Source organism: Astyanax mexicanus, chromosome 7 (genome assembly GCF_023375975.1).
Source record: "Astyanax mexicanus isolate ESR-SI-001 chromosome 7, AstMex3_surface, whole genome shotgun sequence".
NCBI lineage: Eukaryota > Metazoa > Chordata > Actinopteri > Characiformes > Acestrorhamphidae > Astyanax > Astyanax mexicanus.
This window is the reverse complement of record NC_064414.1, coordinates 42,347,253-42,362,459: the sequence shown is the minus strand read 5'-3', so window position 1 is coordinate 42,362,459 and position 15,207 is coordinate 42,347,253. Positions and strand designations below refer to the sequence as shown.

Below are 15,207 nucleotides of genomic sequence, written 5' to 3'. Positions count from 1 at the left end.
AAATGTGCTTCCAAAAAGCTGATCTTAACATAATTCTATTCATGATTTGGTACAAAAGCAGTGGCATGAAAGGCGAGAGAGAACAGTTGGCCCTGCTCTCTCTGGGTCGGTAGATGGTGCTCTCTCCCCACATCACTCCAAAGGGTGATGTAGATCAGCACGAGGCATCTGTGAGCTGATGTATCAGAACCGAGTCGCTGCGCTTTCCTCTGAGTGCGCTGTGATGCTGCTCGGCAATGCTGCATCAGCAGCAGTCTGAAAAGAGGTGGTGGCTGACTTCACATGTATCGGATGTGCATGTGCTAGTCTTCACCCTCCTGGTGTTGGGGCACCACTAGTGATAGGGGGGAATCCTAATGAGAGGGTTCTGTAATTGGCTCTGTAAATTGGGGAGAAAATGGGAAAACATCTGAAAAAAAAAAGAAAAATTATACATTTATTTAGATTTACATTTATGAGAATAGAAGTCATGTTTTAGTGTTAAAGTACATTGCACTAATTCAGAAATTGTGTGATTTCCAGTGTACCCATGGCAAGGCTGCAAGCCTAAGCTGAAAAGCTGGTAATCTAATTTTTTTAGACAATACAAACAATTTAGCAATAGCAATACCATGTAGGCAAGGTATTATATTCACTAATGCCACTTATTTTATTCTGCAAAACAGAAGCCCTAAAAATCAGTATTGTGGATTATTTTTGGTTATCAGCATCAAGTCCTAAAGCCATAGTCCATAATGGTATAGGGTTGTGCCCCTGGCAAACTTTGATAAACTCTGATAAAGTAACCAACATATTTCCAGTGTTGTTCATGTTTTAAATGAGATTTTAAGAACAACTTGTTGCAAATTAAAGACACAAAATATTCTTGTACTCTTGTGGCAATTTTTTTGAGCTCTTTGCATTTATTTATTTGTAAATTTGCCTTATCTACCCCAGGACTATACTAAACCCATACCATTCCTCAAGAATCAGACACCAGTCAAAAAAGCAACTGCTTTGAATCCAATCAAACAACACATCTGACCACAATGTGTGGAGACAGTTTTGTGAGTGTCTAGGTCAAACAGGCCTGGGAAATTACAAAGTAAGGGTAAGATTAACATGGATTTCTCACAGAGTTATGGAGTTATGCAACCAACGATATGTGAGAACAGTGTCCCCTTTATAGACAAGCTTTAGCATTTAGCATTTAGCATCCACACAGAGTCAAACCCCTACAAACCAAAGTTCACTCAAACATTCAGTCTAAGCACTCAAGGCTGTTTTTCTGCTGTCAAAACATTTAGAAAATCACCCGATAGCCCCAACTGCTTAGTTTTATTTTTACAGAAGTTATTACAGAATATATCAGTAATCATAGCCGCTTCTTCTTGTCTGTACCCGAGGTCAAACTGGTTCACAAAAATGTGATGAGATTGTTTGAGTTTAAAAGTAATCTAATGCAACAGATACTGGATTGACTTCACTTCTTCACCTCAATATTACAGCAGCTGCTCTTAATTATCCTTCAGTGAGATTAACGAAGGTGTTTCAGAAGGACTTCACCTTTTACGGGCTCTGGGTTCTGTATGTAGGAAAACAGCTCACAGTCTGGTGCCACACTGGTTCAAACTATATTACTGGATTTACATGTGCTAACATATTCCACAGCAAATACATCTGGCCTTGTGGGAAGGATAATAGAGACAGAACAATATTATCACTGGACAAAGTTTACCACAAAATTAAACAGATTCTGATTAAAGTGCGTCTTGGAAATGATGATGGAAACTCTTGACTGAACCGACTTCCTTCTTTCAAATGGTGAAGATTGTATTACTATTCCAGTCTCACTTTGCGTCACATTTGCTATGCAAGAAGGCCGGTTATAGCCAATAATAATGATGAAAGATAGCGGGTCAGTATTAATATAATGTGCCTTTTGTGTTGCAGTAAACCCTGTGTAATAAAACATGTCTAACTATTTACTCTGAATTTACACAGTATTACACAAATTGAGGAATTTTAACATTCACTTTAAAGTACTTTTTTTATATATATATATATTTCATACTGTTATCTTTAATGTGGGAGGGAGTGGGTGTCAGTCCTAAAGCTGTTCGTCTGCCTGCCCTGGACTCTGAACTACAAAATACAAACAAAGACGCCAATTCCCAGCATGCACCAACACCAGGCTTCCCTGACTCTGCTGGTCATGTGACACTACAGTGTTCCCAGTCTATTACCCTGTTTTGCCTGACTACGCTCTGGTATGTTGGTTATATTCACTGTCATGCTGTTATTGACCCTGTCTGTACCTTACTACTCCTGTAAGCCTAGCCCCTTAAACTGTGTGTTTGGTATACACGTGACACACAACATTCTGTCGTGTCTGTCGTGTATCTGGCCTGCGTGACACACAACATTCACACAGTTTAAGTAACTAAAGGGACTTGCTGCACGTTCAGGAAATAATAATATTAATTACTCTTAATATTTCTCTTTGGAACAGACCAAGATTGTCATTAAACATTAAAAAATGTTTTAACTCTATGTCCACAATGTTTTTATTAAATGCCAATGTTTGCTAAAATTGTCCATCCTGTCACTGTCCACCCTGATGTGCAGCTTTCTATGACAGGACGCATAAATAACAGAACATAAAAGTGAAAAAATAAAATGATTGTGCTGGGAAAATATGATTTATGTCAAAAAATATGATAAATAGTCAAAAAATTTAAAAGTCCTTTTGAAAGTACTTTTGTAACTAAGTTGTCTGCTTTATTTCTGTAAACATGTACACAGATGTATTGACTGGGTCAGCTGAGGACAGTGACTCCACTGCATGTATAAAAATAGATGAACTACTAACTTGTGAATGCGCCCGAGTGACTAGACAAATGAAGAAATGTCTGTTCTCAGGCCAATCCGGTTTATATTAATATCCACTTGGGATATTATTGTTGCCATTGCAGTGCAGTATATTTAAGATGATGTGTGGTGATAGTGCTAGTCTGGGCCCCAGTGGTCAAATTACATCATTATTTTTTTATTTATAAGAAAATATGTGTACATTATCTTAACATGCTGACTAATCACCCATTTAAGGTCCCCTTTGAGGATCTGTTCATTTATTATTTCCTTTCAGAAAATCACCATACACATACACTAACATGCCACATGTCATGGGATAGAAACTAGTATCATGTCCCATGACTTTTAATATGACTCATGAAAGCTAAAGAAGCTCCATAAAAGACTTCCTGCACTGAATATGGATGTGATTTCTGACAGAGTCACTTGTGTTACATGTTTTTTTAAGATGTTTTTTCAATACACATTGAGAATACAGGACAGATACTGCAGGTCCTTCCCTCAGGCTGCTGTCAGACTGTATAACAGATGCTGCTCTTACTAGACAGCAGCTTACTATTTATTACTGTGTGCAATAAAACTGTTTTCTTGTTGTTGCTGCAGTGCTCCACTATTTGCTATATCTAAATTAACCATGTATAGCATAGTTTGTTTGCCATCACCTTTACTATATTCAATATTACCACTTAATTTCAATGTATTTGCTATTTATTTACTTTCAATCTATATGTAATATCACTGGTTATACATACTGAGGATCCATGCTTGTTCTTATCTTTAGTTTTTTTTTGTATTCATATTTTTTTTTTGTATTTTTAGATTCTCTTGTTTTTCTTTTCTTGTATATGTCAATTTTTGTATTGTTTGTATTCCCTTAGAATTCTTCTGTTCTGTCTTCTGTGCTGCTGTAACTTTGCAAATTTCCCCATTATGGGATTGATAAAGGATAATCTGATTTTGTCTTGTCTTAACTTATTTTGTGACACTATGAATAGAAGAATGTTAAATGCCCACACAACAACAGCAGTAGAATTTCCCATTCATCGGCTCTTACTATCAGACCTGCGATTATTCACCTCCCCTTGCCATGAGCACACTGTCCGGTGTCCTCAGCAATCCTTAGAGGTCTTCTTGATCTTCCTGAAACTCCCATTAAAACACTAAGCTGTAAGAATATAGCAATGGCATGAATGATGAGTCTCTCTTGAGTCTCATTATGTACATGGATTTTGGCACCGGTTCCTTTGAGTTAAGTTCAGAGAGCTGTGACTACATAATGAAGCTACAGGCAGTTTCACTAAAGATGACTAAGACTAAAGACTAAAGATGACTAAATCATCTTAAGTAAGCAGACCTTCTCATATTTGAAATGGAGGGAAAACTACTTAAGGGCCACTTAATGGAATTTTAGATTTTGTTTTATTTTACTCAGCAAAAAGTTAACCCTTTCTTTATGGGGTATATTTATTTAGAAACCAATATGTGTTCTTTTTACGTCCAGTTAAACTGTCAATAAGTAAGTTAAGTAGAACAGATAGCTGAAGTCTTAAACCATACAACCTCTCATGTTCAACTGATGCTGGAGTACTGTCAGTTCCTTGCATAAAAAACAATACAGGAAGCAGAGCATTCTCTTATAGGGCCAGCATCCCAACTTTGGAACAACCTTCATGTCACTATACAGAACTCTATTTATATTCCTAAGCTTTTTATTAGTCTTTAGCTTTTTTCTCTCTTCAGCATGTTGAGATGCCCTATGCTCTCTGCTCAACGCTAGTTTTGGTGAATTTATGGTTGGGTTCTGGTGCCTGCCTACCCTCTGGATCAGGCTCTTCTCACTGTGTAAACCGGTCATTCCTGGTCAATCCTCCTAACCCTTTAATTTTTCTTCCCCATCTCTTCCTCACTCTGAAACTACCTTTATTCATTCATAGCACAATAGTTAATTTCACAGTGAACATGGATGTAGCATTGTCATTCTCAATCTATCTTATAGTTTCTTTCTCTGGATCTGATGCAATTTTTGGCTTTCTTAAAAGATAAAAAATACACATATCCAGATCTCTGTAAACTGCTTTGTGACAACAGTCATTGTGGAAATTTGTATGTATAAGCAAGGGGAAAGGAAAAATGTGAAAATGGGTCTGCAAGATCAGGGTAGACCATAAAATGACCCTCCTCAGATACAAAGAACTTAAAGCTTTCATCATTGAGAGAGGAGGGAGTTAAACTGTCTATATTATTAAAGATCATTTTTGCTCTGTGAAAAGACAACTTATTAGGGATTTGTAGCTGATTAATAAGGTCTTACTGAGAGACAGAAACAAGCAAATATCAATAACCACAAGTCCAGATTTTAAAAGCAAGGAATGTGTTGTGAGAAGCAGACAATGCTACAATTCCTGACTAAATTAAAAGTAAAGAACTTGGCTGTTCTGACTGGGAATGAAAGATGGCATTGACAAGATTGACATCTACACTGCATTGTATTCTATGAAGATTGTATTGTTGATTCAATGCAAAAGCTGGCGTTCCCCCAAATGAGTGATTGCTAAATCATTGACTGCTACACCTGTAGAACAATCCTGTGTTGTTATTTTCACTCCTCATACAAAACCAGCAACCAAATCACACACTGCACTTCTGCTGGTGAACCAAAACACCAATTCATATCCTCTGTTTTGCCTGATAATGCTGTAAGTGTTCTGAATGGAGTGCATGACCCTAATCCCTCAGGTAATTAACAATCATGCATGTGAAACAATCTGTTCTGCCCCAGCCAGGCCAATCTGCAGCAACCTGTACTCTTTGTTCTCTCTCTCTTACTGTGGATATATCATATTGTTTAATATCAGTGGGATCATTTGTCTCATTCTCTAGATCTCAGTGTTCTAACTTCAGCTAGCAAATAGAGATAAAATGACACTTCATTATAATCCTAATAGTATTAAAAATGAATACTGTTAATATTCAGAGTTCTTCATGCTGCCAATAGCCCGAGTTCCAGCTGTCTGTGCCTCATTCTGCAGCACTTTAATCTGAAGCAGTCCTCTTCCCCTACATGACTCTCCACCTTCTATTTTCAGCTGCACCTTCTGGGGACATTTTTTTTTATACTTTCAGATGATTTCAGAGAGAAGTGTTTGAAGAGAACACGAGGATCCACTTCTCCAGCGGCTGTTTTCACTAGAGTTAAGAAAAAAGCACAGAGTGAGAAAGGGGACGAAATTTATCCACATCTACTCGCAGTGATGAAAGGAAAGAAATATTACACTCAGTCTCACGCCATGTCCACTGGGGAGGGAGTTTAACTACTGAGTGGTACAAGGTCATCCAGGAAGCAGCTTTGAGTATACGACTCCTTATCAGAGGGTAAACGCTAACATGGACAATTAATGTAAAAAAAAAAAGCTGCTCATCTCCTTCAATTCAATATAAAAAAGGTGATTTAGTTTTGTAAAGGCCTATGTCATGTTGCAGTATGTCATGCTAGAGTGTAGTTGGAGTACTGTGCAAGTGAGGGGCATATATTTTACAATTCACCAATGGTGCTTTCCTCTGAGTGTGCTGGCTAGAAAGTGATGCTACATTTGTAGCTGTTAAAGTCAGAAGAGGCATGTGCTAGTCTTGGTTATAGTGGGGTCAATGTGAACAGGGATTGGGTGAAAAATGCATGTGTGGAAAGTTGTGCTCCTGTTGGTTCTTTGTGGCGTTAATAATCCCTTCTTAAAAATCGTTACATAAAAATACATAAAACAACCAAAAAAAACCAACATTATGTGGCTCTATTACTTATAATTGTGCAATTCACAAAGCAATCAGGTATTTTCTCTTTTCTGTTTTTTCTTTTTCAGTAAGCAGCTGAGTCTTCATTCACGCTCAGTGCATCCCAAATGTGTCCCTAATACGAATGTGAAGACAATACTCAAGGCTACATTTAATCTTACATAACTGAGCGTCAGAGACGCAGCAGATAAGAAGTGACCTATGGGTCATTAGTGAAATTTATTTAAGCCCACAGATACCTCAAGGCTTTTTCCATTCTCAAGAGCTGCCGCCGCCTCCTGCTGTCACTGAGACTTCATAACAGAGGTCACTGAGATTAGTCACAGTGGAACTTCGTTTACTTATGCAAGAATTATGACAGGTTAAAAAACTTTAATCTCACGTCAGTCTGAATCCCACAGTATATGACTATGTTCACACATCAGGTGAAAATAGTAGCCAAAATCATGTTCATTAGGTTCTTCACACAATTTTTAAAAGGTGTTCTTCCGCTAAAATCCACTTTTTCTAGTTGTTTGTTAAATAATACAGGTCTATCTGAGTTGTTTATGCATGCTGCATATAAAACTGTTCTTTAACCCCCATTATCTGCAGTAGCTAGTGAAAAAAATGCTTTTTTTAATGCTGAGGAACGAACGAGCCTCCGCGGGGCCGAGCGAAGTTTAAGGGTTAACTTTACCTAGCACTCAGTGCTGTATCTTTACAACTTAGGCTGTATCTCTGAAAACATTTTGTCTTTTGAGTTTTAGAGCTGCAAAATTAAATGTGGGGTCACGTTCTCTACTGCAGTGCTGTTAGCCAATCAGAGGCAATATGTTTGCATGTATGAATATTCATGAGCAAGAGCCAAAACCAGTCTTCAGAGACCACTAATTCAGTAAACTAAAGCAGGGCTATACAGAAACACTGGAGCACTATTTTTTTTTTCACAAAAAACAGCTCACATGGCATTCATTCATACTAGAGACCACAACTAGACATTTTAAAATGAATGACAAAAAAGGATGGAATGAGACCTTCTATGTAAGTGCTGTGCATGCACAAATCAGCGAAGCTTCCTGTTAAGTTTCGGTTTCACCCTTGTTAGTATTATTTATCATTCAGTCACAGACAGTGCTTTTTTATACTTTGTGTTTAAGCTTTTTATTTATTTTCTTTTGACACTGCAGCTGTGAGCAAAAACGGATGTGAGCCAGTTTGTTTTGACAATGCATTGATTTATACATTAATGTATGAACACACTTAATAAATAAATAAATAATATATATATATATATATATATATATATATATATATATATATATATATATATATATATATATATATGTATTCGAATTTGGGGAATGGGGGAACTACGGATATCTTATGGGTAGTAACAGCACCCCCAAATGCCCCACCCTGGCACCACCAATGTCTCACACCATATTTTGAAGTTGTTTGAGTGACTGATTTTTACCAGTTTTTGCACGTGTGTTTGTATATATCTTGGCCTTACCCTGATACTCAAGATGCACAAAGTAACCATGTGCAAACAGGGTCAAATACAGAGAAAAAAAAAGCGAGGGGAGAGGACACGCTGAACTGTGAAGTATAAATATTTAATCATGAGGTATCAGGGTCACACCCAGCCCATCACTCACACTAACCAGTGCTACAGAGAAACAATTTATCAAGCTCATCGCTAAACAATCTGAGATAAGCTGCATTTACATATTAAGTGTATGTTATATATCAAGTCTTTGCATATTATTGGAAAAGAGAGATCATCTTAATTATTAATGAGGTCTGAAACCCCTCCCTCACTGATGTCTCTATTTTCTCATTAACTCATGTACAGTTCATTCTCCTTAATGAAAAAAGTTGCATTAATTCCAATTTGGCTGTTCCGGCTTTACGGATACATTTTGGATTTCAGTATCATATATATACTAAATTGACCCAAAATGGAATTAAAAATATCCAAATCAGTCAAATTTTTTTGCTGTTCACACTAACAAAAAACAAATGACACATCTGTTTCACATCTGACGAAAGATATGTGATTTGGGCCCCTTTTACCTACTATGAGGTACTTTGACTAACCGTGTCTCACCCAGAAAGCAAATACTGTATTACCTAGGCCATTTCTATGTGGAATATCACAGGCTAAGTCTCAATTGCATTGGCCCAGCTCAGGTTTTAATCTAGGTCCAATTCTGGTCCAAATGCTCTGCTCACATCCAGCCCAAGCACCACACACACTACCGAGCCGAGCTTGGGCCAATTCTTCATAAAATCTTGGGAATGACCAAACCCTAACAACATGCAGTCTGATTATAAACAGCTAAACCTCCATTAACGTTCTGATTATCTGCAGATGTCAGACCACAATAGGCAGTGTAATCAGTGTATGGCACAGATTTCACATCTCAGTTGGCACTGTATTGAGTGAAGCATGCGCCTCCTGTTGTGTATAATTTCCCAATGGAGGTTACGCTCAGACGCCCACTACACTGAAAGGAAATCCCATTACACACATCTCTGATAGCCTTCCTCTCCACTCACAATCAATTAACATTACCGCTGTGTTTCTAAACCTCACTAATGTCTGACAAACACTGTATGGAGGGATGGAAATGATGGCAGTGTGGAACGAGTGACATCCATGACCTTACAAATCACCATCAAACTACATTCAAAAAACACTGCAGCTGCAGTTCCAGTGAGAAGCTGGAGCCACTGCTGTCTGCTGCACTGAGATAAATAACAACATGATTAAAACTCTGAGAGGAAGTAAGAGACAGAGATAGAGAGAGTAGAAAAAGTAAAAGAGACATAGACAGACAGGGAAAAGGAGAGAGGCAGACAGACTGAGATGGGGAGACAGTGAGTTGGAGGGAGGGGTTAAGAGAGAGAGAGAAAGAGAGAGAGAGAGAGAGACCTGGTCACTTCATGCATCTTGAGTCTAAACCACATAAAAATGCAATTGTAAACACACCCAACACACACTTAAAACAAATACCATTTTAATCTCTCAAACCACTTTGAGAGGTGATCTGAGATGCATTGTCACGATTCCCTCTATCTCCCAAGCTGCCTCCCGCTGACGCTCACATGACTCACTCAGTCTCAGTCACCAGAATATTGACTGTTTTCAACTTTTCTGTCTATATATACCCTCTCCTTTGTTCAGTTCATTGGCAAGTTTTGACTAGCCACCTAGCATTACTAGCATTTCTTGTCACTCTTGTTTGATTTTTTTGTGTTTGACCTTTGATACTCTTTTTTGACTTTGACTGTAAAAGCCTTAATAAAAGCCTCTTTATATTTTTAAATCTGCATGTGTCTAACATGCATTCTCTGCATTCCTGACACACATTTGAACATGTTTGAACAACACATGTTATAGAAGAGTAATATCACTGTTAGATATCCTGATATCCATGTAAAACACAATAAATAAATTATTTACAGCATTTAGCTGACACTTATTCAGAGTGACTTACAAGGCATTTCCTATTACAGAGGTGGGTCAATGTAGTGTTAGGAGTCTTGCCCAAAGACTCTTAGGAGGAGGTGTTGTCCACCGCGCCACACCAACCACAATTAGCTTATTAATGGTTTTTCAGCACTTGACTTGACTCTTTTTTTTCTATTTAAGAAGCAGTTTAGTGTGAGGCTCACTGTGGACCTCTACCTCACTCTGCCTATAGTCTAGTTATGTAACATAAACATAATCTGCAGCGTGAAGCGCTCCCTCTGTTGCTGCATGCAGTTAATGCAGTTTGATTTGCTGATTTTTTGTTTATCGTCAACTCATATCACCTTAACAATAAAAATAAGATATTTTTTATAAGCTCTTATCTTGACAACTGAAACTCCTACCAGTACAACTAAAACACCAATAATAATCACTGTGCAACAAGCAAATTTGCATATTCCGCCCCACACAGCAATGAATTTGTGTAATATGTCCCACACAGCAATCACATTTCAATCTGATTAACATGAGACACATTTCACAACCAAGTGTAAATGCATGTGGCTAAAATCTTAAAAGGATACAATCCAAAAACTATTTACATGAAGTGACCTGTTGTAAAAGGGGTCAGAGTGAGGGAGCAGAAAGACAGAGTCAGTAAGATTGTGCGTCAGAGACAGACAGATAGACAGAAAGACAGGGACTTATACCTGGATACACTCTAAAAAACAGAGCTACGATATGAGTACTTTTTTGTACTCAAAGGTACACTCTTCATAATTCTACCCTCAAATGTACAATACTGGTCTTTAGAGGGTCAGATGTGTTCCCTCTGACGTACAAAGTCTTTCCTAACAGCAATAATTACAGATTTGTACCATTTAACCAGACAAAGGGTACATTCAGTATTCTGCATCACTGTACTAATAAACAATATATATTTTAATTGCACATTTTTTATTTGAAAGCCAGAAAATTTTGGATCATCAAGTTTTTGAGCCATATTCAGTTGATGATAATGTTTATAATCTTTATAATCTTTACTGGCACAAAAACCATTCACTGAAAGGTACTTTTTTGTACCTCAACATAAGGTACAGCCCCAGCGACAAGCTTTGTACTCTTTTAAGTACAAATCTGTACTTACTTTTCTTAGTGTGTACCTCATGTGACTTTGTTGAGAGATTAAAAATTAATTTGTTGCATAGCAATTATTACTGGTGTTTTGGTTGTAGTTTTGGTTGTGGGAATGCATCTTGGAGGGATGTATGAATTTACACTGCTATAATGTGATTCAAATGCATCACAGATCAGGATTGGTGCTCTGAAGTAGCTTGACCTTTTAGTGAAGGTGCTCTATAATTTAGATTTTCCCATTAATAATAATTGAAGTGTGGTTCACATGCCAGCCGACTCTGAACACATAATTTCATACAGATATATTATAACCCCAGTTTTCTACACACATAGCAAGCAACAGACACAGCTTTATCACATTTATCCCACATATTCAGAAACCAAAAACATAACCTTTTAGTTATCAACACCTTTACTAATGAATGAACATTACTCCACTCCATAGACCCAATGCTGTATAAATGTGCATCATTAATGATCAGGAATGGTAATGTGTGGCTCAGTAAATACAAGCACTGTCAGCACCTTCATCAGACCTACTAACATCACCTAAAGCCCCAAGCAGGATTCATCATCACACTAGTTTCCGTTTGATGGAGTCTGTAGATGTTTAAGAAGTAAAAACACTTCACTATAATATTACTAATGCCACACGGATGCTTAAGCTACGTTCACATTACCAGGCTGAAGTGACTCAAATCTGATTTTTGCTCAATCTGGCTCAAATCTGATTTTTCTTTAATCTTTTTCTTTCATATGTGATCCTAAATTGGATAGGTATCACATATAAACACAGATACAGGTCACTTACATTTGTGAATGTAAAACATCAAGATCACCAAATCTGATTTGAGCAAATAAACAGATTTGAGCAATGTGGCTTGTAATGTGAAGGTAGCCTTTGGTATAAAAAAATGCGCTCTGGTTAACTGGAAATAAACGGAAGGTCAAAGGTGCATTGATTTAAACATGAATTATATATATATATATATATATATATATATCTTGGCCTATTGCAGATACTCAAGATGCATGAAGTGACCAGGGGCAAACAGGGTCATAGACAGTGAAAAAACATAGTGAGGGGAAGAGGACACCTTGAACTGTAAAGTATAAATATTTAATCATGAGATATCACGGTAAAGGCCCTGAAGACATGTGGACACAACCAGCCCATTCCTCACACTAAACACTGCTACAAAGAAACAAGTCATTAACCTTGTTGCTAAACAATCTGAGGCAGGTGTATGTTATATATCATAATATTGTAATACTATTATATTGCAATTAAAGTTCTGTACCGTTTTTAATAATAGGACACTTTGATGTAGAATAAAATAAATATTGTTTAAGTTAAAACATGAGCCGTTCACTCAATTCCCCATGTAGTTTGCCTACAGCATCTTAACCCCACCCATTCACACAGACGTTATAAAGGTTGTTTCAGACTGAACTGGCTTTTGAATGCAGCAAAATACATAAATGAATACATTTTTATGAGGTAAAAAAAACACTCTCTAATGATCAAGTTAAATCATGCATGAACCCAAATAAACATAATCAATGAATCTTAGAACAATAATGGAAAGGAACATATTGTTGATATTGCTTATATTGACTGGAACATTAGTGAAAGCCAGGCTGGAACTCCTGGTGCTGAGGAGAAGCAGCACAGCGTTCTTAACACTAAACTACACCTTAAAGCTCTTCAGCACATTCAGTTCATCACATCACACACTGCAATCAATCAATCAATGATATAAAGTGCATGTTTCTGCAGCGCACACACACCCTGCTAAAAAAACAACAGCTTTTTGCTGATAGATGCTTTCAGATGGTCAAAGCTTATCTTTGATTGTTAAGGTGGTTGAGAAGCTGTTCATTCAGGTGAAAACATAACCAGCTCTTGACCAGCATATAGTGTAAGTTATAGTGTAACTGTGGTCATGCTGGTGGAACAGCATGGTTCTATAGCTTGGTCAGGTTGATTATTCATCTCAACCAGCTTGACTTTATAATATTCACTCAATCTCTAATATCTAGACAAATACATTAGATACAGTACAGTATAGTAAGTTTGAGCACCCCTTCTCATTCAATGTTTTTCTTTTTTATTATTTTATATATTGTTTATTAATGTTTAATACTAAAGACAGCATAAATATGATGGGATCAGGGAAATTGGAAAAAAAATAGAGTATAATTTTCATTTTTAGATACTTACAAATTTGACCCCTTTTGCTTTCATGACTGGTCTGTACACTCTTGGCATCTTTATATGTTATAGTCACTTGTAATGGTAATTGGTGTGTTTGTTTGTGTGTGTGTGTGTGTGTGCCATAGCAAACTAAATTATTACCAATGATTTATTCATTTGTATTGTATGTTTTAACTAAGTAAACAGCTTTTATCCCTGCCCTATTGTACACATTGAAATTTGGAGTCAACTATTTATCTTATTGTCAATTATGTTCCATAAGGCTTTTAAGGTTTTACTTAAAGCGGCAGTCCTTAATATTTCTTTCTTTTAAATTGCATTGGTGTTCCTAAGTGGAAAGAGTGCAACATGTTGCTGGTTATCTATTCATTCACTCATTGTAAGCCAAAGAAACACAGAATTAGAACTAAAGAAAGCTGGCAAGACAAAAAGAGCACAACAGAATCCTTAATAAAATCCTCATATTCATACACAAACACATTCTAAGTTTGGTGCAATTACACACTCACCTGTCACTTTAAAATACTTAAAAAAAAAAAAAACTTTTAAAAGATTATTCTTAGCCACAGTCTGCAAATATCTGAGAGCTAAAAGGTTCTTTATGGTGCCAAAATGTCTGTGGCATCATTCTGAAGAAAGATCATTAAAGTGTAGCCTACTGATACAACTCTCTCAGATCCCTCATTCACTTACTAACAGAAAGAAAGAGAGAGAGAGAGAGAGAGAGAGAGAGAGAGAGAGAGAGAGAGAGAGAGAGAGAGAGAGAGAGAGAGAACTGCTGCTCAGGTAAAGTATATAAAGAGTAGAAGAGCTGGAACTCACAGTGGCTGCAGGCTGGATCTCCAGCTCTCTGTGGGTTCTCGTGGTGAGAGTCTCCATGTGCGCGCAGCTCGGATCAGCAGTTGGGCACGAGACCTTCATCACGGAGCGGAGCGCGCTGCTGCTCATCCTCGCTCTAATCAGTTATCTGTCACTGTAGCGCCGCGTGCAGTGGAGTCTCAACCACAGTGCGCGAGCTGCTCACTGCTGAGATGATTGATGCTGTAGAGGAGGAGCTGCACTTTCATTACAGCTCACTTATAATACTCCACACTGACTAACCAGGCTCTGATTGGTCCGCCCATCTATCATCAAATCCATCTAACCCATCAAATCCTACTTACAATATAGTCTACATACTCATATGGGTGGAGCATAGGCTCATTGGGTTTCAGGTGGGCATGGACTTTGGGTGGGTCTGTAGGCTACATGTTGTTGTTACTGGGTCCCAGTTTCATTACAGCCCACTTTAATCTCAAATGGGTCCCATCTAGGCTCCATATTCATTGTACAACCCAGATGGAGTCCATCACTGACATTGGTAGGCATACATATGCAGACAAAACTTTCAGGTTTTACTCATATCCCACACAGACATGTTATTTGGGACTGTAATCTGTAATATACAGTATGGGTGAATCCAGATTGTGTACTATTTTCTAATACTAACTATTTATTGAGTATAAAGTATGTAGTATGGATAACATTATGTATGATATACTCAAAAATCCACAATGCAGATGCAGAACCAATCACTTTTTGAGTGTGGTTATAATGAAAACTTGTGTTCCACAAAGTTCTGTTAAAAAAAATAAAATTGAGGAGCTACTAATGTCTTGAAGAAGTGTGTGGTTAAGAAGTGTTATTTTTGTGTACAAACCTGCACTGTTAAGCTTTAGTAAAGAGTATAAACTGTACATAAAAGTATTGAGGT

The 15,207-nt window shown here is 37.4% G+C and overlaps 1 protein-coding gene across 1 annotated transcript in view; it reads right to left on the bottom strand.

The window, feature by feature from the left end:
- Positions 1-14,485, bottom strand: part of opn4a (opsin 4a (melanopsin)) — a 36,885-nt gene extending 22,400 nt beyond the window's left edge. Inside the window, exon 1 of the mRNA XM_007258750.4 lies at positions 14,277-14,485. Within this exon, the coding sequence (XP_007258812.2) occupies positions 14,277-14,402 (126 nt within the window). The 5' untranslated portion in view covers positions 14,403-14,485. The remainder of the gene's footprint in view (positions 1-14,276) is intronic.
- Positions 14,486-15,207: the final 722 nt, after the last annotated feature.